Source organism: Tursiops truncatus, chromosome 10 (genome assembly GCF_011762595.2).
Source record: "Tursiops truncatus isolate mTurTru1 chromosome 10, mTurTru1.mat.Y, whole genome shotgun sequence".
In the NCBI taxonomy this organism is placed as follows: Eukaryota; Metazoa; Chordata; class Mammalia; order Artiodactyla; family Delphinidae; genus Tursiops; species Tursiops truncatus.
The window spans coordinates 101,705,323-101,728,494 of NC_047043.1; the positions used below are offsets into that span (position 1 = coordinate 101,705,323).

General features: G+C 55.8%; 1 protein-coding gene across 2 annotated transcripts in view; it reads left to right on the top strand.

Annotated features, from left to right (window-relative positions):
* MGLL (monoglyceride lipase) overlaps positions 1-23,172 on the top strand; it is a 101,366-nt gene that overhangs the window by 69,515 nt on the left and 8,679 nt on the right. For both annotated transcript variants that reach the window (XM_033865547.2, XM_033865546.2), the window contains exons 4-6: positions 6,594-6,730; positions 7,945-8,055; positions 14,695-14,784. In XM_033865547.2, coding sequence (XP_033721438.1) covers positions 6,594-6,730; positions 7,945-8,055; positions 14,695-14,784 — 338 coding nt within the window. The remainder of the gene's footprint in view (positions 1-6,593; positions 6,731-7,944; positions 8,056-14,694; positions 14,785-23,172) is intronic.

The following is a 23,172-nucleotide window of genomic DNA, read 5'->3' on the forward strand; positions in this document are numbered from 1 at the left end:
AGAGGCAGGGTGTTGAGGCACCACCGTGTAGGGGCGGGCTCTGGAATCAGACTTCCTGGGTCAGATCCAGCCGTGCCGCGAGGCCCTGGCCTCCTTGTTGGCAAGGCAGGTGGCAGCAAAAGCACCAGATCTGGGGTCTGAAGTCAGTGCTCGAGCCCTTGCTCGGCCTGGAACTCACCGGGAGGATGAGCTGCATCCCGTCTGTCCGAGGGTCAGTCTTGTCTGCTAGAAAGTGGGGGAAAGAATCTCTAACTCACGGGGTTGTGAGGATCAAGTGAAATAACCCTGGGGAAAGGGCTGTGCAGATTACAACCTGCTGCGTAAATATGGGGTGTTGTCATTACTGGTTTTTTAATGCTTTGTCTCTCTTTCCTCACTCAAGGCTACATTTCACCAGATGTTTCTTCTCTAAGAAAATGAATACTGAGTAGAACTGGTTCCCTAAGAAGAGGGAAGTCAGTTGCTCATTTCTTCCTATTCCAGCTTTAACGGGACCATGAGCTTTCTGGATACTTCCTCATGATCTCTTTAGCACACGGTGGTGCCGTGGAAAGTTATTTTCAGGTAGAAATATTTTGTATGAGACAAAGAGACGGGGATTATTTCATCATTCAGCAAAGAATTATTAACTACTTAACTGTGCACGGAACACGACGCTAGAGTGTTTTAAGGGTCCTTGGGATTGGTTTTAATCAGATGTGGTGAGACACACAGACACGGAAATGGCTGTCACGAGGGACAATTTATTATATTCACAATTCCCTAGAAAGGGGGCAGGGCACCCCACACAGGGCTGGTCAGGAGGCAGAGGGAGGGGGGGAATGCAGACGGGAGCCTCTACTGCATGTTCTGCGGAAGGAATGGTGAGGCGGGCCGAGCAGGCTGAGGATCGGCTGGTTTGAATAATTTCCGTGGGCTCGCGGGCTCAGGGGCTGCCCTGGTTGTCCGGTGCCTGGCCCTGGGTGACAAGGACAGCAGGAGAGTAGCCCAGAAAGTGAGAGGTGGGATGCAGGCTCTGGGTGGGTTGGTTTGCATGTGAAAGGCCAGCTCACAGGCCAGTTCTTCACTGTCTCTAGAAATTCGCTAACCCTGGGAGCAGTGGTCCCTCCAGGGCCAGCTTTAACCAGATGGTAAAGCATCAAAATACAGAAACTAAAAAACACAGTACATAGCAGAATCAGGGCAAACAAAACAAAACTATGCTGGATTAAGGCCTGTGGCACAGGGCTCTTTCTTTTACAAAATATGAGGAAAAGGATTTTCATTGCAAATGCAGAACCGTTGCTCAGCGTACGTGGCGGGAAAGGAAATGTATCCATCAGTGTGGCCAGGGTGATGGAGATGAATCTCTGGTGAGTGGCCATTATGGAAATCCTGGCTACAGTTCATTTCAGCAGGTGTATAGCAGGCACCTGCCCCCCGGGCCAGGCCATTGCGAGGAGCCCTGAGGAATGTGCGGAAGAACAGAAGGGGATCCTTCTGGGATCCCGAGGCCAGCCCTGGCGGGTGTGGGGCACGTGCGGGCCCAGCCTCCTCCCCGAGCCTGTGGCAGACGTCACCAGTCTCCCACAGCACAGTGCCGTGGGGGCCACCAGCCACCCATCAGAGCTGCTTGTCAGCCGGGCTCTAGGGCCCCTCGGTCCATGGGGGAGGAGTGGTGCTGGAGGAGAGAAGGGGGGGGAGCTCCGGTCAGCTCACCTGTGATAGAGACAAGACCTGGTTGGGGGGGAAGGGGAAACTTGCACCTGTGTGGAGGGAATTGACTCCGTGGAAGGGTTAGGAGTGGCGATGGGCCTTAGAGGGTTTGCTCCTGGCCTGGTGCAGGGCTGAGGGCCCCGCAGCAGGGGGCTGCTGCGTGAGAGGCGCAGCAGAAAAGCGTGGATGTGCTTGGAGGGGCAGCGGGCGGGGGGGTGTGAGTGTGGCTCCGACTGTGCTTTCTAGTGAGGGAGCAGGACCAGTAGGAGCCTTTACCAGAGGCCCCGAAAACTGGGCTGGCACACGCGGACCAAGCTCTGAAACAGTGGAGACTCTGAGCCCTGCAGGATCAGAGCAGCTTCCAGAGGGGTGCAGAGGGGGTTAGGGCAGGCAGGGGGCTGGGTGGGAAGCTGTCGCCAGGGAAAAGGCGAGGAGCGTCTCACCCCCCGCTAGGGGCGTAGGCATGCAAAGGAGCAGGCCGATCCAGGAGGCTGAGGACCTAGAAATCTGGAAGGGTTTGGGGACCAGCTCGACATAGGATAGAATGAAGGTCAGAGACAGCAGGCCTGTTTTGAGCCTGAATGATTCAGAAGGTGAATCAAACCCGGGAGCGGAGCCACCTTGGAAGCTGTTTGAGGATCAACAGGACAGTCGGGGGATTCTTCTGACCAGGGGTTCACGAGGCGGATCTGCAGCTCTGGGAGGAGCGTGCCAGAGCGGGGAGAGCGGGCAGGCGCGGGCGGGGCGCACAGTGTGCGTCGCGGGGAGAGGCAGCCATGGGACAGTGGAAAGGAGCGCGGGAGGGCCCGCGGGGCGGCCGGGGCGGGTAGCACTGCAACGCGCTCGTCACGGGGGCTGACTTGTGAGCAGGCAGGCCGGCAGAACCGAGCAGCCCTCCTCCAGAAACAGGCCAGGCTCCAGTGAAAGGGGAACCTTCACATGGGATCGGGGGGGGGCGCCACAGTTCAGTGAGGTGATGAGGGACTTCTTCATAAATTCCGCTAGAACAATTAAGAACCATTTAGGAACTTGATAGAGGTGGTCGAACAGCGTTGTGAATACACAAAATGCCACCGAATTGGCACACTTTACAATGGTTAACATCGTGTTATGTGAACTTCACCTCGATTTTAAGAGGAAAAGAACCGTTAGGAAAGAGATCGTGTCTCATACCAGGTACCACGATAAGCTGCAGGTGGATCAAAGATTAACATGTAGAAAATGAAACCAAATCTGGAGATGATGGTGCGATGGTTGCACAGAAGTGTGAATGTACTTGATGCCACTGAGCTGTGCACCTAAGAATGGTTAATGTAGGACCTCCTGGTTGTCCAGTGGGTAAGACTCAGCGCTTCCACTGCAGGGGGCATGGGTTTGATCCCTGGTCGGGGAACTAAGATCCCACATGCCGTGCGGCATGGCCAAAAAAAAAAAAAAGGTTAATGTAAATTTTATGTTATGTATATGTTTTCCCCCCGCCCACAAGAAATGAAACCATAAAGGAACTCATAGAAAAAATGCTGAGTTCCTTTATACCCCTGGAGTAGAGAAGGCTTTTATAACTAAGAATCAAAACTCAGAAGCAATAAAAAGAAAAGATTGATAATTTTTTAAGGGTTTTTTTTTTTTAAAGCAACTAGTGCTCAAGCTGTTTTTTTTTAAATGAATTTATTTTTTATTTATTTATTTTTGGCTGCGTTGGGTCTTCGTTGCTGCATGCGGGCTTTCTCTAGTTGCGGCGAGCGGGGGCTACTCTTCATTGTGGTGCATGGGCTTCTCATTGCGGCATCTTCTCCTGCTGCAGAGCACGGGCCCTAGGCGTGCAGACTTCAGTAGTTGTGGCTCACGGGCTCTAGAGCACAGGCTCAGTAGTCGTGATGCATGGGCTTAGTTGTTCCACGGCATGTGGGATCCTCCCGGACCAGGGATCAAACCCGTGTCCCCTGCATTGGCAGGCGGATTCTTAACCAATGCAGCTCATGGGAAGTCCCAAGATTGACAAGTTTTTCAAATAAAAATCTTCTGTAGCTTAAACACAACATCAAGTCAAAGCACAGATGACCAGCTTGTATACAAAGAGCTCTTAAGTATCAAGAAATGCAAAACCCTGCAAGCAAAGACAGAAATTCTCAGTTTACCAGAAAAGAAATACAAGTGACTCTTGAAATGTAAGGAGATGTTAGACCTATACTTTCTCCTCTGTCTTAAGGGCAAGAATACAAACACTGAACGACCTGCTTTGTTGGGAGGCTGATAGATTCAACCCAGCACATCCCACGTGGATGGCAAGTGGGCGACTTCTACTGAAATGGCACCTGCACGCACCTTTCAACCAAACAACCTTGCCATCTAGACATACACCCTGAAGGCACACCTTCACAAAGATGGAATAAACATTCCCAGTGATTCGTTGCAGTCCGATGTTTAATAAACGAGAGGTTGGATGTCACACAAATGGGTTTTGATGAGAGATGGCCAGAGTAATCTGTACTCCGCCCACACAGAGGAGCACTGCACAGCCCTAAGATAGAGGAAGAGCTCTTGGCCTGTTTGTGATATGAAATAACCTCCAGAATACGTTAAAAGGGAAAAAAACTGGCGCGAATAGGGTGGGTCTGTAGCATGCTACCTTCTATGTAAAAAAAAAAAAGATGATTATTTTTGCAAAAACAATTGCTTTGAAAGAAAAAACAGAATAGTTAAAATGATGAGCCATGGGGAGTGAGAGGGGAGAGGTAGAGGAGGCAGGAGCAGCAGCAAGATGTCCCTGGATGAATCTTTTCTTTTATTTTTCTAACTTTTGAGCCAGGTAAATGTTTACATATTCACAAAAGAAAATGAAAAGTAAAACACCAAAATCTATAGTTGTGAACAAATTTATTTTGAAACTAATCGTGTATCAAATTAGTAACATAAGCACACAGAGAAAATAATGATCACGTATTTGTAATAATTCGAACTTTAAACATAATACTCTGGGGCTTTCCTGGTGGCGCAGTGGTTAAGAATCCGCCTGCCAGTGCAGGGGACGTGGGTTTGAGCCCTGGTCGGGGAAGATCCCACATGCTGCGGAGCAGCTAAGCCCGTGCGCCACAACTACTGAGCCTGCGCTCTGGAGCCCATGAGCCACAACTGCTGAAGCCCACGTGCCGAGAGCCCGTGCTCCGCAACGAGAGAAGCCACCGCCGTGAGAAGCCTGTGCACCACAATGAAGAGTAGCCCCTGCTCGCCGCAACTAGAGAAAGCCTGCGCACAGCAACGAAGATCCAATGCAGCCAAAAATAAAATAAATAAATAAATAAATTTACTTTTTAAAATGGCAGTATTAAGCATAATACTCTGACCATTTCATTACTGAACTGTTTTCCAAGGACGGGAGGTGGGGTAGGGGGAGTATTGTTTAGTGGGTGTATCAGTCAGCTTGGGCTGCCATAACAAAGTACCCCAGGCTGAGTGACGTAAGCGATAGCAATTTATTTTCTGAAAGTTCTGGAGGCCGGAAGTCCAAGATGAAGGTGTCGACAGGGCTGGTTCCTCCTGAGGCCTCTCCCCAGGGCTTGCAGACGGGCGTCCCTCTGTGTGTGTCTGTGTCCTAATCTCCTTCTCTTAAAAGGACACCAGTCAGATTGGGTTGGGGCAAGCCCAGCGACCTCATTTTAACTTAATCACGTCTTTAAAGACCTGTCTCCAAATACAGTCATGTTCTGAGCTGTGGGGATTAGGACTTCAGCACGTGAAGGGAGTGGGGAAGGGGGACGCAGTTCAGCCTGCGCCAGGAGCATGAGGTTTTGGTCTGAGGAAGGTGGGAAGGTTCTGGGCGTGCATATGGTGGCGACGGTTGTGCAGCAGCGTGAACGTGCGCGATACTGCTGAGTTTGCACTGGAAGATGGCGAAGATGCTGTGTTACCACAATAAAAAAATAAAAATGAGTTTAAGGGGACTGAGGGTGCCGCTGAGAGGGTGACAGAAGGCTGTGTGCGATGGGCACTCGTGGGGGACGGACAGTAGGAAACAGGAGTTCGGGGTCTGACCACACAGAGGGTTCCCGAGTTTGAGGTCTGGGCGGCCAGCCGTTCCAGCCGCTGTGAGCACCCCCTCCACTCTCCGTCCGTGAAGCGGGCGGCATGGTCACTGCAGCTCTGGGCAGGTCCGCTTGCTGTGCTTCCTTGTGCTCTGGGAGCTCCTCCTCGTTTGCAGTTTTCAAACCCCCACATTGCATGGTTTCTATGGCGACTGACGTCCCTCCGAGAGGGGAGCGTGGAGGGACCCTCAGAAAGAACGCAGGGAAGTGAACAGCACGGATATGGGACGGGCAGTACAATCCAGGAGGGAGGGAGCATGACCTAGTTTTACGGCTGCTTCGCTGAGAAGGTTCTGGCAGGTACGCTTGACTGTCCTATGTCTGTCGCACTGTCTTCACCAAGAGCTGTAAAGGGAGGTGACAAGATGCAGCACTCTACCTGGTGAAAAGCTAACGCTTGGAAACACAACTGCGAGGGTCAAGGACTTGGGAAAGCCCAGGGAATTCCAAGCCTCATCCGTCTTGTTTCTGGCCACTTGGGGAGAAACGAGGCCTAGTGAGACTCCACGTGCCTGTCCTTTCTTTTTTCCTGGGATACGGCTACAAGGAAGGCATCCTGGCTGCGTGGACAGGCTTTGTGATGTTCACATCCTGGCTCATGACTTCTGGCTGTGTGATCTTCGGCACGTTCCTTCACCTCTCTGTGCTTCAACTTCCTAGTCTGTAAAATGGGGGAGAAGAGTTCCCACGGTCAAGAGTTCTTGGAAGGGCTTGGTGGGTCCTCCCTAAAGAGTGGCTTGTAATTCCGTGAGGAGACCCCTGGGCTTGGCAGGAGTCAGCCTCTGGTAACTGGTTCTGTTTCCTGTTCTCTTCCAGTTGGCCACGGGCAGAGCGAGGGGGAGAGGATGGTGGTGTCTGACTTCCAGGTTTTCATCAGGGACGTGTTGCAGCACGTGGACGTTGTGCAGAAGGACCACCCAGGGCTTCCCATCTTCCTCCTGGGCCACTCCATGGTGAGTAGACCACGGAAGAGCCCTCTAAGTCAGGCCGGGCCCCAGCCCCAGCCCTGCGGTGGGTGGAGGGTGAGGGTCCCGGGATGCAGGGGGCCGCCCTGCCTCTGGCCCCATCGCACTCTGCCTGGCCAGCACAGCCCCCTCTGGGAGTTCCCAGACAATTTATGCTCAGGAAACGAGGGCCAGCATCTTGGAGGCAGCCCCAGAGAAGCTCACCTCCGCCCGTTCCTTCCTGCCAGGGCCCAAGGCGCCAGGAAGGCGCCACTTCATGGTGGGGCCCCAAGGGTACTTCTCCCTGCACGGCCGCGGGCGCGTCTCAGGGCAGGAGGGCCCTTCAGTCAGCCTGTGGAGAAACAGAGGTCCTATGCGTCCTGCCCGTTTCAGAGTCACACAGTGCACATGGGAATTAGGATGGGGTTCCAGAGGAAACAAGTCCTTCAAGGTCATTGCAAATCCCTTTCACCTTTTAAATCCATTAACCCCCTAAGGATCAGCCAACTATAATGTATAGATCAGGGCTCTCAAGCTGGCAGCATGCAGGCCGGATCCGCCTCTAGACCCCCGCCCCAGTGGCTGGCAAAGAACGTTTTGAGCTGCTTGGTTTTGAAAGCTGGGTGACTTTTCCCTCCCTTCCAGCCCGGTCACTGCCGGGCTCTGTTCCTGCGCGTCTGTTACCTGCCTGGCCCTCGTGAGCGTGTGTGGTGTCAGCCCTGGGTGCAGGTCACCTTCAGCTTCAGCAGACAGCCAGGGCCGCACGCCTTCAGCACCACCCGCGCTCTCTAACTATTCTTCTTGGAACCTACATTTCTGGGACCTTTACTGAACCAGGAAAACAGAAAAAGGGTAGCAGTCTCTTATTATCATCAGATTTTTTCAGATCTCGTGTTAAGGCTGACGGAATGGGTGAGTTGGGAGTCTGCCAGCTTTGGGCTTGAAATGAAATAGAAACATGTTATTGTTTAACTTGCAGCCCAGAAGCAGGAACCTTATTTAGATCTCCCTGAAATGTTTGCTGTTGGAAAACCCGGAGGAAAAAACATGTGAAAGCAAGTAATTGCAGGTCTAGTTTATCCAACATTTGAGGGTGTCTATTCCAAGGTACCGTCCTTGGGGCTCTGGGCCGGGACTGCAGCCCAGCAGGAGACCCGCGATGGGGCGGCTAAGAGCCCACGCTGGCGACGCCCACACCCACATGCGGCCCGTTCTCATTGCAGGGGGGCGCCATCACCATCCTCACGGCCGCAGAGAGGCCCGGCCACTTCTCCGGCATGGTTCTCATCTCCCCGCTGGTTCTCGCCAGTCCCGAGTCTGCCACGACTTTCAAGGTAAACGGACTTCCGGTTCCATGAGACTCCTGCAGCTTCCCTGGCCCCGGGGCGTCCGTTCACAGCTAGAGTCTGGGGGAAAGGGCTTCTCCCACGATTGTGATAAGGTTTGGACAAGTAGCAAGCATTGTTGTCCCTGGAATCCTGTAGTTTCTCAAGTCAGGTACTTTTTTTCCCAAAGGCAAAAGAAAAATGGCTTCCTGCTTGTGCTTGTTTCTCTGGTGAACGTTAGGAGGAGGAAAGGTTACGCGGGTTAGGAATCCAGCGAAGGGGCCTCTGTTAACAAGCCACGTGCTGGGCTGGAGCTCGTTTCCGGGGACCGTTGGCCAGCATCGGCCACGGCATGCGGACGCGGAGCTGCAGGCAGTTGCTAACGGGACAGCGCCGGCGCCTTGGCTGTAGTACTTTCCATCCCTGAGCACTTTCACCTCTGACCTGTCGGATCCTCCATTCTGTTTTCCTGGCTGTAATGTTCCACGCGGCGCAACCCAGTGGTTCCCGCGTTGAGCTGGGCCTCCTCCCCCTGAGGAAGGAGATGGGACTCGTGGCCTCAGCAGGGCTGCCGGGTTGTTGACACATTATGGGCCTGAGGTTTCAGAGACGGGTAGCCCGGTGAGGGTGGGGAATCCCAGCCCCGAGTGTCCCCGAGCAACGGTCAGTCCCTCCCGGTCGCTGGGGGACACTGCTGCCCCCGAGCCAGTTCTCAGGACTCTCAAAGGAGCACGAGGGGTGAGTGAGGCAGTGAGTGGGTCAGGGTCATTCAGTGGTCCTGGTCCGAGTAGAGTAAGCAAGACCAGGATTTCAAAAAGGGGGTCCCCACGGCGCGCCACACGCTTTGATTCGTGATTCGTTCTGCCCAGTGTCGGGCACGTGCTGGGCTCACAGGTGAATCGTCTCCCTCGGCTCCCACCCTCACCCCGGGAGAGGTCGAGGCCTGCGCTTTACGGTCGGGACGACTGAGGCTTGGAAGGGACGAGCGACTCTCCAGGTCCACCCCAGTGTGGTCGACTGGGATCTGGGGCTGTCCTCTCCTCTCCCCATCAGGGGTGTTTCCCCAGAGAAGAAAGTGGACGTTTTCCCTTTGGGAAGAGTCCAGGACCGTGGGGGTTTTTGGATGAAGTGCACCAGGGGCTCAGGGCAGCTGGGCCCCAAAGTGGAGCCCACAGGCTTTCCCCCAAGTCACTGGCAAAGGGGGAACTTCTGGGCAAGGCCACCAGCGTGACCTTCCAAGCCTGCCGCTAATAGATCACCTTGTCAAATCAGGAGCCGGCTGTCCCCGGGGGGATGCAAGTCTCCTCTCATTAACCGAGACAAATGAGATTGCCCGTTGCCCCCAGACCAGAGGACACATCCTCCCCGTGAAGTCTGTCGCCGCTCCGGGCTTCGGCAGTTCTGACTGACGTTCTGTGATTCGTCTGCCACCCCCGGACCACGGGGTTACCCTCCACGTCTCGCCTGACAGCCTTCTGAAGGAGTCTCACGGAATCTTTGTTTAAAATTTAATTGACACGTGCTTAAAATAATGTATCTATACGGTTCAAAATGTGAGAGGGGGAAAGGGCATGAGCGGAGTCTCCTCACGGTTGCAGGCGGGCAGCCACGTAGCAGAGTTGTGCATCTCTGCGGGTGCGCACACCACTGTGGGTCCCTGTGTTTCACACACGTGGGAACACGCTCTCTGTGCTTCCTGTTTTGTTCTTTTGGTGGCCTGTTTGTTTTTGTGGGTGGGGTTTAGTTTGGTCATTTTTCTTTGTGATACCTCTTGGCGCATAGGACTAGGAAAGGCCTCGCTGCAGGCCTCGGGTCAGGTGAGGCCCCCCTGCAGGGATGGCCCTGGGTCAGGTGAGGCACCCTGCACAGATGGCCCTGGGTCAGGTGAGTCCCCCCTGCAGGGATGGCCCTGGGTCAGGTGAGGCCCCCCTGCAGGGATGGCCCTGGGTCAGGTGAGGCCCCGCTGCAGGGATGGCCCTGGGTCAGGTGAGGCCCCGCTGCAGGGATGGCCCTGGGTCAGGTGAGGCCCCCCTGCAGGGATGGCCCTGGGTCAGGTGAGGCACCCTATGGGGATGGCCCTGGGTCAGGTGAGGCCCCACTGACTGGCCTTTGGGTCTTCCCAGTGGTTCACTCTTACGGACCCCAAAGACAGACAGCCTCCTGGAGACCACCCTGGCTGAGGGGAGGAGGGGCCCCTTCCCTGGGTAGAGTCACACTGTCAGGGCACAGAGCACAGGGCAGTGTCCTATTCTGTGACTCTTCTCCCAGAGCGAGGCTCCTTGACAGGTCAGAGGTTTGTTTCATGGCAGCCAGTTCCTGATGGAGAGATTTTGAAAATCATTATAGCCAGCCAGCGTGAGATACCCAAGGCTTGGAGCACAGACGGGCTTGTGGAAGATGACAGCTCCCCGCTCCAAATGTGAGAATGCCAGACCCGCCCCCCCCCCCCCCCCCCCCCAGATCCCGCACATCTGGTTCTTACTCCATTTTCAACAAGCTAGGGTATATTTAGCCTGGGGAACAGACAAGGAGGACAGAGTCTCCTGGTCCCAAATGCTGTCTGTGTTCAGATCGTGGTGGGAGCAGGAGAAATTCAGAAACAGAAGTCCTGTGCATCAGAACAAGTCTCGGTGGTTAATGGGAGGTTTCCTGGGGATTGTCTCATGCCCCCAGGCATGCTCTGGGGAAGGCAGCACTGCAGCCAGCCCTGGGCACACAGGGGAACGCTCGGGAACAGGTGTCACACCCTGAGCTTGCCAGGCCTTGTCCCGGGGCGACACGCAGGAGGGGCTGCAGGTTAACCCAGTCCTTTCTCTGGGGAAAACCCCGACATCCCCCTGGATTTCTGCCCGGGGTCAGGGCGGGGACTCAGCTGCCCAGAGGGTAATCCTCTAAATGACCTTCTCTGCCTGTTGCCTGGAGGTTGTCCCCTGGGGTCAGGTCCGAGATGCAGGAGCCATCCCAGTGCTTCCGGATGCTTCTCCACCCCCACCCCCACCCCCGCCCCGCCCGCCAACCAGGGCACCTGGCCAGGTGGGGCTTGAGGGGCCGCTGTATACCGAGCACTCATGCCAGACACGTACCATCTTATTTCCCCTCCGTCACCACCCCGTTCCCGTTTACAGACGAGGAAACGAGGCTGATTGTCTCGCTGAAGGTCAGCGTGAGCTCTGGCTCAGGCGGCAGGCGTGGCAGGATGTTCCCTTCACCCCGAAACTGCCCTGGATCAACTCTAGCCCACCTCCCCTCTGAATGTCACTCTTCTGCTTCCGGAGTCCGGAAGGCCCTGGAGCAGGGGGTGGAGAAGGGACACGGAAGGGGTCTGGGGAGTGGCCACTCATTCAAACTTCAGGTAAAATTAGCCTCAGGAGTCAGGGCTTAGCTGGGTCATAAACCGGCCCCTGAATCTGGCAGCAGCGATGCACCAGGCGTGTTGTTACCTCTGCAAGACGTGCGGGCTTCCTGTCGTCTGCCGGGAGGCGCACTCTCCCCCACCCCAGAAACTCTGGGCTGTGCCCCGGCCATGCACTCCTGCGCCCACGGAGGCCTGCACTTCTGGCCTCCTGTGCGTGGGTCAGCCTGTTGAGCTGCTGTATAAAAGTGAGTGTAATTACTTCCCTCGTGTCAAGTCTTTTAGTGGCAGAAGCTTAAAAATGATCTTCGGGAGCCATTAAAACCTTGGATCAATAGAGGCATTTGTGCAAGTCACGAGCACTTAAAGCGATGGGGCTGCAGTTAACCCAGGGGCGCCCCAAGGGCAGGCCAAGGACACGTGGCCGTCCGCTCGCTTGCTTGTCGGGGGTGGACCTCACTTCCGGGAGAGTCATCCTCTTTTGTCGCTGAGGTAGTTCGGGGCTCCAGCTGTCACCTGGTTCCGCAGGTCACCTCCTGCCTGGGGTCCCCGCTCTGAATGACATCAGCGTTTGCTCAGTTGACCGAGGAGTGTTGGTGGAGCTTCTCCTTGGGGCCGGAAACCAGAGGGCGGTTAGGGACGAGCTCTGGAGGAATTAGGTGTCACGCAGCCTCCTAGCAGCCCTTCAAACCGTTTCATTTTCTCCATTTTAGAAATGGAGACACGGAGGATCGTAGACCTTCTCCGGGATTCAGAACCACAGTTCGAATCCCACTTTGCCCAGCTCTGAGTCTCCAGGACCGATTCCCCCACTTCATTACCTTCCCTTTCCAGGGCTGGGGTCCAGTGACTGTGTGTAAGTCGTCATGGGTCTCGGCCCCCAAATTGTCCTCAGGCGACATGCCCTGGGGCTCCCATTGAGTCGGGGTCCCTGGGACCTGTGTGGTGGCACAGACCTGACTTAGCCTGTTGGAGTCACGATGAGGGTGGGGTCTCTCCTCCAGGGGGCCCGGCAGGGGTTGCCCCTCTCCTGAGCTGGGTCTGGGGCTCTCTCCAGCGCCCCTGCAGGGTTGTCCGAAGAGTTCGGAACGCTTGCTCAGAATGGCATCAAGATCCAGTGCCTTGCATCCCACTCCCCTTTGGATGAGGCACTGCCCCTCACTCTTCTTCCTGTGGACACAGGTGCGGGGCTCTCGCAGTGGACGGCGCTGGGGGAGATGACGGCAGGAAGCAGCAGCAGCCTGGACAAATCGCTCTTTCGGGCGTGGGGTCTGCTGGGCTCCCTCCGACCCCCCGCCTCCTCACCACGCGACCTCAGCACCCCTCCTGAACCTCGTCTTCCTTGATCCACCACTCCCGCTGCTCCGTTTCCTAACGGAAAAGCTAATGAAATAGACCAACCCTAAAAGAGCAGCAGGGAAAGTGAGTGTGTCGAGCAGCCGTTCAGAGCATCCTTCCCCGGTGCCGCCTCTTTTCCTCCTCTGGTGTTTGTGGGGAAAAGGCTAAGAAACACCTGATTGTTTTAGCTGGGACATTATTGCCGTCAAAGGTTTGTCTCTACCCAGTTGAGTCTTGTTGGAAATGTGGCCAGAATTTACTCTGCTGCTTTAGAAAAAGAGCTGAGGGTCAGGGTGGTGCAAAGATGTCTCACTGTGACTCCTCTGAAAGAGAGGCTTACACATTAGGTGTGTCCGTGTCCCAGTCTGAAGGTGAGTCTGACCCTCCACGAACAGCTGGCAGCGTGCCCGCGTCCACGCAGAAACGGTGCCCGGCTTGGACAGTGGAGTGGACCCTGTACAGTCTCTGCCTTCACGCCTGCCACGGGGCAGGTGCCCAGGCGATGTGTCCCTGGGCCTCTTCCTGCTGTCGGCTATCTGATCGGGGAGTGGGTAGGAAGCTACTTGCCGAGGAAGAGCCGTGTCCTTGAGGAGTCCGTGCTGGACGAGGCAGGCAGACGGGCCAAAGTGGGCAGCAGGGTCTGGTTGCATCGCACACGGCCTCCCCAGACTCCTGGGCCTGGCAGGGTCACACATGGAGTCAGCTGAGCGGCTCCGTGTCCTTCAGGAGGCCGTGGCAGGGCATCAAGGACAGCGGAAAGTCTAGGACCAGTTCTACAAGCTTTGGGATCCACGTCGTTTTCCCTAATAACGTTGCCCTTGGGCCACTGTTGCTGGAAGGGAAAGGGCAGCTGCATCCCAGGCCCCTGCCCACTTCCAGCTGGCCGTGTGCAGTGGCACTGAGCTTCTGTGTAACAGACAGTGTCCTCGTCTGTTACACGAGGGTAAACCCTCACCTCACAGCATTTGTGTCCAGATTAAAAGACTGGGCACCTGGGACCGTGCCCAGCACACCCAGGGGTTGTCACTGAGTGGATGTGTGTGCCCTCCCGCGATGCAGGGTGCCAAGAGGCAGCACCTGTCGGCTCTGTGACACGCGCTCTCCGCGCAGACCGAGGATTCATGCTCGCCACCTTCCGTGCAATTCTAATTTCAGCGTTTCTCAGCTCGCTTTTGAAATAGCATCTTTCATCCCCGGGTGTCTGCACAGCCCAGAAACGGGAACAGCCCCCCTCTGCAGGCAGACGTGTGAGATCCAGGTTCACGCTTTTCCTGGGTAAACACCAGATCCAGCAGGAGGGGGTGGGAAGGCCTGGACCTGAGCCAGGACCATGTTCAAGGAGCACGCGTTGAGCACCTCCCGTGTGCCGGTGCCTTTGCTCACAGTGGTCCCGTGGGGAGCTAAGGGGACAGGCTCAGTGATGTGCAGCTCCATCCACACACCTGGGGCCACACAACCAGCAGTCAGATCGGTGTCTCCCTCGGCGCCGTGTCTAATCGGCCCAGTGACTGTTTGTGCCCCAAGACAGGCAGCAGGCGCTTCCGGATCAGAGCGTGTCCTGCCTCATCTCGGGTGACTGGGTGCGTCTGCTCCTGCTGTGTTTTTGAAGGTCCTCTGAGAGGTGCTCGTGCACAAGCACTCAGCTAGGAGGTCCTGCACATCATTCAAAATCATGACCCATGAGGGATCTAGGGAGGGTAACTGCACAGAATCAGGGTCAGCAAAAAACACACGTGGTGTCCCGCTGTCACCGCACGGCCTCCCCTCGCCCGGCTCACCCACAGGAGCCCAGAGCCAGACCAGTGAGGCCGTCTGGTCGGAGAGAGGAGGGTCCTCGGGTGCCCAGCCCGGGACCAGGCCTGGCTGAGGTCCAGTCTGGGTGTCCCTCTCCTGAGCTGGCCCCGAGGGCAGCTGGGTGGGGGTCCCACTGCACTCACCCTGGCTTCTCTCCCACCTAGGTCCTTGCTGTGAAAGTCCTCAACCTTGTCCTGCCGAACGTGTCCCTGGGCCGGATCGACAGCAGCACGCTCTCACGGAATAAGACAGAGGTGAGTCTTTCTGAAGACCTGGGGCAGCTGGGGCTGGTGGGGGGGAAGGCAGCAGCCCCGGGGGGAAATGCAGGCGTGAGCTCTGCCTCGGCGTTTACCACTATCCAGCCAAGGCTCTGTGCGAGGTGACGGGGACTTGAAGATGTGTGAGACGCTGTCTGGCTTCAGGATTGGGTGGGAAGGATTGGGTGGGAAGGAGTGGGTGGCGGTGCTGCCTGAGCTGTACCCACGTGTGCAGAGGAGCTGACCAGATGAAACTCTGTGTGTATCAGCCAGGTCTCTTTTGGTTGTAAGTGACAGAAACCCAACTCAAAGTGATTTGAGCAAAAAGAGGGATTTACTGGTGAGTGTAACTAAAGGCTTCAGGCATGGCTGGGTCCAGGGGCTCAGGGTGTTGTTCACCATCTCTCTCCCCACCTCTCATGTCCCCTGGTTTGGCCTCATTCCCAACCAAATTCTCCCCAAGTGGAGGCAAAGCTGACCACCAGCAGCTTTACATGAGCAACTGCAGTGGAAAGGCCGCACCTCTTCCCAGCAGACGTCTCAGGGCTGGTTCTTACTGGCCGACAGTCTGGGTTACTGGTCCAGGAAAGCGGGCGGCATCAGTCCTACCCAACCTCGTGGCCTGAGAGCAGAGAAGGGCAGTTCTGTTGAGGGGCGGGGTGGATAGGATCGAGGATGGAAGAATGGTTTCAGGCCAGGCCACGTGTCCACTGGGTTGGGAGCCGGAGGGGGATCAGAGGAAGGGGTTCGTGGCAGAGGGAACAGCACGGGTGACGATCTCGGCACGAAGAGCCTGTTTGCAGAACAGCCGGTAGTTTGCTTCGGCCACAGTGTAGAGGTGAGCGGCAAGGGGTAAACTGAGGGCAGGTCAGGAGGCACCGCTGTGCCGGGGGTGGGCTACTGCCCTCAAGCAGAGCTCGCTGCCCTCTGTGGAAGCAAAACCAGCCCAGGAGGTGTCGCGTGCAGGGTGAGGCGGCCTCAGGCAGATACGCCGGGGGTTGTGCGATGTCACCGTCACCCCCTCTGGGACCAGAGCCCAGGGTTCAGCATGAACGACGGTGCGCCTTGACGCCAGGTCCATGCAGAGACCGGGGTTGGTCTGTGAAGGTGCTGCTCGGCGGACCAAGCCCCTCCCCTATAGTGAAGGGCCGGCACCTCACCCCCTCCTGTGACGGGGCCCTTATGCTCCGCGCCAGGCTTGTGTCGCGTGCTCACGCATGCACAGCTCCCGTACCGCGGGGGGCAGACTGAGGCTCCCCATACGCAGGCACATGCCTGGGGCCGCCCGCTGATGGGACTAGCCTCGGAGCTTAGGTCAGCGGGTCCCCAGCCCGCTCTGTCTGGGGGGCAACAACCCAGTGGACAGGCGGCACCCTGGGCACCTGGAAGGGATGCTCCTCAGGGTTGAGCACATCACTGTGCTGCTCTCCTGCCTCAGCCTCCCATCTTGTGTCAGGAGTTTGAAACCAGGGAGTTGCTGGCTGCCCACGGACCCTGGAAAGTGGAGCGGGTGCCCGGCATCCCAGTGGCCTCCCCCGCTTCCTTGGGGCTTGAGCCGTCGGACTCTGGCTTCATTATAAAATATGGCCTCCTGGCCCTTAGAGCCACTCAGAGAGCAGGCAGCTAAATGGGGATCGTGCCTAACGTGTAGGAGGGGACATTCCCGATCAGGGGTCAAAACCCAGGCCTCCGAGGGCCGGCTGTTTATGAATCTGGCTTGTGTGGGCCCTGTGCGGGGAGCCTGAGGTGGGCCAGTCCGCCCAGTCGTCCACATTCCATTTGAATTTGAATTTAATCTATTTTTTAAAATATTTATTTATTTGGCTGTGCCGGGTCTCAGTTGCAGCACGCAGGATCTTTAGTTGCGGCATCCGGGATCTAGTTCCCTGACCAGGGATCGAACCCGTGCCCCCCGCCCCCTGCATTGGGAGCGCAGAGTCTTAGCCACTGGACCGCCGGGGAAGTCCCCAATCTAATTTTAAAAGCAGTAACTCCCAAACCTATGTCCTGGGGCCAAATTTGACCCACCAGGGTCAAGGACATTTGAGTAAAGGAAGAAGATTTTCATTCCAAAAGGCAGATCTGTGTGGTGAGAAGGCCCAGAAAGACCGAAGCCAGTCATGACATGAGTGAGATCAATATTAACCCCATTTCCGAGGTGAGGAAACCGAAGCTCGGAGGTTGCATAATTTGTCCGAGGTTACACAGCCAGTCAGGGGCAGAGCTGGGACCCGAAGCCTTTGATTCAAAGGTCTCTGCTGGGATGCCTCCTCCCAGCTAGTATTCATTTGCAAGCGTGAAGCTCTCTCTCCTGCTTTGTAATTACTGGTCCACACGGCCCGCGGCTGGAGACCATCGCTGTGTGTGCAGGATCGCTTGTGAGGGGAGTCGTGTGGGCAGGGCCTCCTCCACCTGCCGCGGCCAAATGATGGCTCTGGCTCAAACGTGCAATTTCCAGAAAAACCACTGATCTGTGTGGCAGCTGTCCTAGGACAGCAGTGGGCTGGAGGAGGGACCTGCCTTTGAGAGGAAACATCGAGGTGCAAATCCGAATTGTTTACCTCACCACCTGAAACCACGTGGGCAAAAGGGAAGGAAGGAAAGGTAACGAGATGATTCCGAGCCCTCATCGTTTGAAAGTAGCAAATTTCAGAGCTTTTATCTCCTTTCTGAAATAATGGAAATTTCACTGAAGGCCTTATGAAAACAGCAGAGTCTGGGCGAATACCCAGCGCGCAGCCTCCCCTTGTGCGCTCATCCCCGCCCCCGTCCGTGGTGGCACACCAGCCTGTATCAGGTTTCTGCCGGGTTCGGGTAAGCGGGATGACTCTTCAGAAGCACTCATAAATTCCCCTGCTGGGAAGACTCGGAGGGTGGACTCGGGCTGGAATAAATAGGAAGCAGGAGCTTCCAGTCCTTGGCATGGAGAACGAGCCCCTCTCCTGCCTTCTCTCTGAGTCGCCCTTTCAACATTCTGCTGAGCGTTAAAAATAGCAGTGCCGAGGGGGAAAATGTGTTCAGAAGAGGCACCTCCCAGATCCAGCGCCGGGTGTCTTAAGGCCCACTTTAGCCGAGACATTTCCCCTGGAGGCCTGCAGCTTTTTAAAAGCCTCGGGAGGAAAGGAACCATTTGCTTCACAAGCTCACTGAAGTGGGACCTGGGGGAAGGGGCTGCAGGCTGGGGTGCGGGGGGCCTGGCGGGCTCCCGGGGGGATTCGGAGGTCGGCTGTGTCTCTGGGGAAGCAGGACGTTTGTTTGGGGCTTGATGTGGCAGCCAGGACTGCCAGCATGACACCCTCACTTCACAGAAGCGAGCCCTCAGACGCACAGGCTCCCGGCATGTAGGAGTAAAGGCGGACATGCCTGGCGTTGGCTCAGCACCACCCAGTGCACCGCGTCGCGGCCCTCCGTCTCCCCTCCACAGCTCCGGGAAGTCAGTCTTAACATTTGATGTTTGTGGAAACTTAGGCCCAGAGAGGGCAAGTCACTTGTCCAGGGACACACAGCTACTAAGTGAGGATTTGAGCCTAGGTCCTCATGTCCGAGCCTTAGCTCTGAAGTGCTCCTGGAATCCTGGGGACAGGCAAGTGGCTGCTCGGCCTTTGTTGTGTCTGTGTGCACAGTTAGAGCCCCCAGTCAGCACACTGGCCTACTGTACTGACATGCTAATCATTCCACCCTCAACCACGGGTTTTTTGGAATGTGATGAATCCCTCCCACTCTGAAAAGCCTTGAATGTTCTAAATAGTTCTCCGGCCAAGGCCGCCGGAGGGGGAGGTGTGAGGGGGAAGTGCTGAGGAGCTCCTGACGCCCCCTGCACACCATCGATGACCCTCCGACCGCTCACAGACAGGTACCCTGCTTCCCTTCCAGGCCCCATCCCCTGGCCCCGTGTCCAGGTCTTCTGCTGGGAACGTCCACTGTTTATATATTGGGGCAGTTTGTCTTCTAGAACCGAGTCTCTCTTCTCTGTAACTGTGCTGGGACGCCCTCCAAGCGTCTCCTGGCTGGTTTACATTCATGCCTGCTGGCCATATGGTGAGTTCCGGGCACCCAGGGAGCTGAGAAGGGGCCAGCTCTGCTCCCTTTCATTTCTGTGGTGGGTTCCGCTCCAGACCCCCACCCAGTATTTGCGGTGTGCCTGCCTCAGGGGTCAGGCCACTGTTGCCCTGTTGCCTGCGTGTCTTCCGCCCACACGGCTGGGAGGCCACCTGCCCGTGGCCCTGGGAAGCTCCTGCCAGCTCTGGGAAGGCTCGGCCATGCCGAGGCGTTTGACTCATCGTAACCAAGGCTAAAGATAGGCTGAGGCTCCCATGCTGCCCCCAGGACACAGCCTCCCACGAGCCCCTCTGAGAGCCGGTTATTACTTTCCAGTATAACCTGCTTGCTTATCTGATCTTACTCTGTGACTCGCCGTCGTTCATGGCTCATGTCGCCACAGAGGACTTGGCTATTTCGGGCAGCTGATAATTTACCGACGTCTTAAAAAAAAAAAGGAACCATGGGAACATCTCTTGGCGTGGGCCTCCGTGTGGGGTGGCCGGCGGGGGAGCGCGTGAGTGGGCCCAGCTCAGGCCAGCGCCCTGCATACGGGTCCGTACCCCTGCCTCCCAGCCCTCCTTCCCCCGGGACTCTGGCAGAAACAGCTCCGAGCTCGAGAGAGGCAGATCCCTGAGGTCAGCAGCTGTAATGGCAGCAGAAAAGCCACGGCCTCTGTGGAGAGCCTGTCAGAGGCAGTTCCAGCTGCCAGCCAGGCCCCAGACAAAACGAGGCACCCCCTGCCCTGCCTCTCTCCCAGGTACCGTCACGGGTCCAGCAAGAAAGCAGCTGCAGTCCGGGCAGGGCTCACCCACCACAGTCTCAGAGGTACCACCGGTGACCTCGCAGCAGGCCGGGAGGTGAGGGGCAGCTGCAGGCCGGGCAGGGCTCACCCACCACAGTCTCAGTGGTACCACCGGTGACCTCGCAGCAGGCCGGGCAGGGCTCACCCACCACAGTCCCAGTGGTACCACCGGTGACCTCGCAGCAGGCCGGGAGGTGAGGGGCAGCTGCAGGCCGGGCAGGGCTCACCCACCACAGTCTCAGTGGTACCACCGGTGACCTCGCAGCAGGCCGGGAGGTGAGGGGCAGCTGCAGGCCGGGCAGGGCTCACCCACCACAGTCTCAGAGGTACCACCGGTGACCTCGCAGCAGGCCGGGAGGTGAGGGTTGGAGGCCCATTTACGTGCGGATAGGACGCCACTGACTTACCAAGGCTTGGGATACTGGCCAAGGCCGATACGAGCCCCGATATGAGTCTGACCACGGGGGTCTCCTGCCCCAAACCTGCCCAGGGGATGCGTGGCTCCTCCCGACAAGGGGATAAAAATGACATGAAAGCCAAGGCTGCGGGGAGAGGAGAGGTTAATTTCCGTAATTCAAACTGGAGCTTTCCCTCCAATTTTAATTGTGGAAAATTTCAAATCTACAGAAAAGTGGACATAGTAGTATAGCATACACCTGTATACTCCTCCCCATAATTCACCAGTTGGAAGTACTCTGCCATGCTTCCTTTATCTATGCTTAAATATGGAATATCAATGTGGACATATATTTTAAGATTTATTTTGCTAAAATATACAGAATATAAAATTGGCCATCTTGACCAGTTTTAAGTGTACAGTTCAGTGGGGTTAAATACATTCACATTGTTCATCCGTCACCACCGTCATCTTCAGAACTTTCTCATCTTCCCAAACTGAAACTCTTCCCCACTGAACACCAGCTCCCCAGCCCCCCCAGCCCCTCCCCCCCGTGAATCTGACTCCTCGAGGGACCTCAGTGTTTGTCCTTTCATGACCAGCTTATGTCACTGAGCATAATGTCCTCAGGGTTCATCCGTGTGGTAGCAGGTGTCAGAATCTCCTTCCTTTTTAAGGCTGAACAATATTCCATGGTCTGTATAGACCATGTTTTGTTAATTTATTCATCCTCAGTGGACACTGGGTTGCTTCCGCTTCTTGGCTCTTGTGAATAACACTGCCGTGAACATGGGTGCGCAAGTATCTTTTCAAAAGCCTGCTTTCGATTCTTTTGGGTTTATACTTAGAAGAGGGGTTGCCAGGTCGTTTTGATATGCATTTCCCTAATGATTAGTGATACTGAGCATCTTTTCACATGCTTTATTGGCCATGTGTATTGATATATCTTCTTTGGAGAAATGTCTATTCAAGTACTTTGTCCATTTTTTAATCAGGTTTGCTGTTGTTGAGTTGTAGGAGTTCTTTATATAGTCTGGATAATAACCCCTTATCCAGGTATATTGTTTGTAAATGTTTTCTCCCATTCTGTGATAGTGTTCTTTGATGAACAGAAGGTTTTCATTTTAAGGTAGTCCAGTTTATCTATTTTTTTCTTTTGTTGCCTGTGCTTTTGGTGTCATATTCAAGAAATTATTGCCAAATCCAATGCCATAAAGTAGATGCATTGTTTTGGCTAAAACTTTTTTTTTATGTTTGTTTGTTTGTTTATCGATTTTGGCTTCACCGGGTCTTAGTGGCAGTACGAGGGATCTTCGTTGCGGCATGCAGGCTTCTTAGTTGTGGCGTGTGAATTCTTTGTTGAGGCATGCATGCGGGATCTAGTTCCCCGACCGGGGATTGAACCCAGGCCCCCTGCATCGGGACCGCGGAGTCTTACCCACTGGACCGCCAGGGAAGTCCCCTGAAAGTTTTGAAAGGAAGTAAGTTGCAGACCCTGTGGTCGTACTTCAGCATGTGCTGCCCGAGAGGAAGGACCCAGAATAAGGACATTCACGCACAAGCCATTCTGTCATCACACTTTGGGAAAGTAACAGTAATTCCCTGTCATCATTCCTTTCATTACCTCTCACCATCTGGTCCATGTTCTGATTTCCTCAGTTGTGACCAACATTTGATTCCAAGACATGAGACCACGCGATCTTGCTGTTTTGTGACCAGCAGTTGTGAACATGGTCCTGCAAGACCCCAGTGATTCTTTCTTGTTTCTCTTATTATTTATTCAATCCCTGGGCCTGTGAAAAGGTGGCCGTGGCCCGTGTGATTGGGTGCAGAACGTGGGTCTGCTTTTTCCCTTCCCTCGGTGACCACTCAGGACCTGTGTCTGGTTCCAGGGTCACACCGCAGGGACCACCACTCCCAAGGCACAAGCAAGGTGACCCTCTGCGTCACTTCTGGTTCCAGTGCCCTGTGGCGGGTTTGTGCAAACCGCTTGCACCCACCTGCGCAGGGCCTGACCTGCCGGCCCACCTCAGGGCTCGAAAAGCAGGTACAAGGGTGAACAGGAGTTCAAGCTTTAGTAGCAGAAAGCGCTTCTCGGGAAAAGATGTTCGGTAGTTCACACGCCCTTGATCCGTGGCAGTGTATACATGTAGGCTAATCCCCATTAGTCCTCTTTCTGTCCAAAGTGGAACTGCAGGTCCTTACTTCTGGTGGCTCTCCTCTGGTCCGGCTCAGGAATTTCAGTCCCCCAGGGCGGGGCGCCTGCTCCGGGGTTGGGGTCATAGCGGGAACTTGGGCCTCGGTAAACAGGGCTTGCTTCAGTCGGCCGTGCTGGGGAGACTCTGTGGAATCAGGCAGGACCCTTCTGTCCCCTCCCCACCCTGCAGGAGGCACGTCAGGCCAACAGACACTGTGTCACTCGCGCTTCGGACCCGGCCCTGTGTTCAGGGTCACATGGTGGGTCTGTTAACAGCGGACAAAGAGGCGGGGCAGGGGGAAACTTGAGCTTCCCAACAAAAAGTCCAGAGGCGAGGCCTAGGAGAGGTTTTCTCTTGTCCAGCTCCCTCTGCAGCAGTCCTGCCGTTCACGACCAAGGCGGGGGCGAAGACACGGCCTCTGCAAAGACCTGCCAGTTCATCTTCGGGTTCCCACAGGTTTCTGGCTCCAGAGAACACTTGGGTAGAGTTGCCCTGCTCTCTCCAGTGTGCCGGGGAAGGCTATCTGATTTCCCTGGGGTGAAAATGGGTGGATTAAGAGAGATGGAAACAGCGGAGGAAGGAGATGGGAATCCCAGGTGGCCCTGAAGCAGGTGGAAGATGAGGTTTCCGTAGGCAGAGGGAGGGGATGGGCTGGAAGGAGAGTCGGAAGACCAGCTGCAGACATGTCTGTAGGTGCCTGGGAGGGAACGCAGGAGGTTGGGCCTGCTGGGCTGGGCCTCTCTGGGAAGTGTGAAATCACGTGGGCAGGACACTCACCTGTGCTCAGAGGCCCCCCCCACCCCGTGGCAGTCCGTGAGGGTGGCAGCACGCTACAGTCCTCACCAGGGACACACCCGTTTCTCTCCTGGGGCGTGCTGGGTCCCTGCAACTCCACGCCCCCTGGCCGCTTGAGCCCACAGGACTCACCTTGGCCTCCTCCTGTCTAA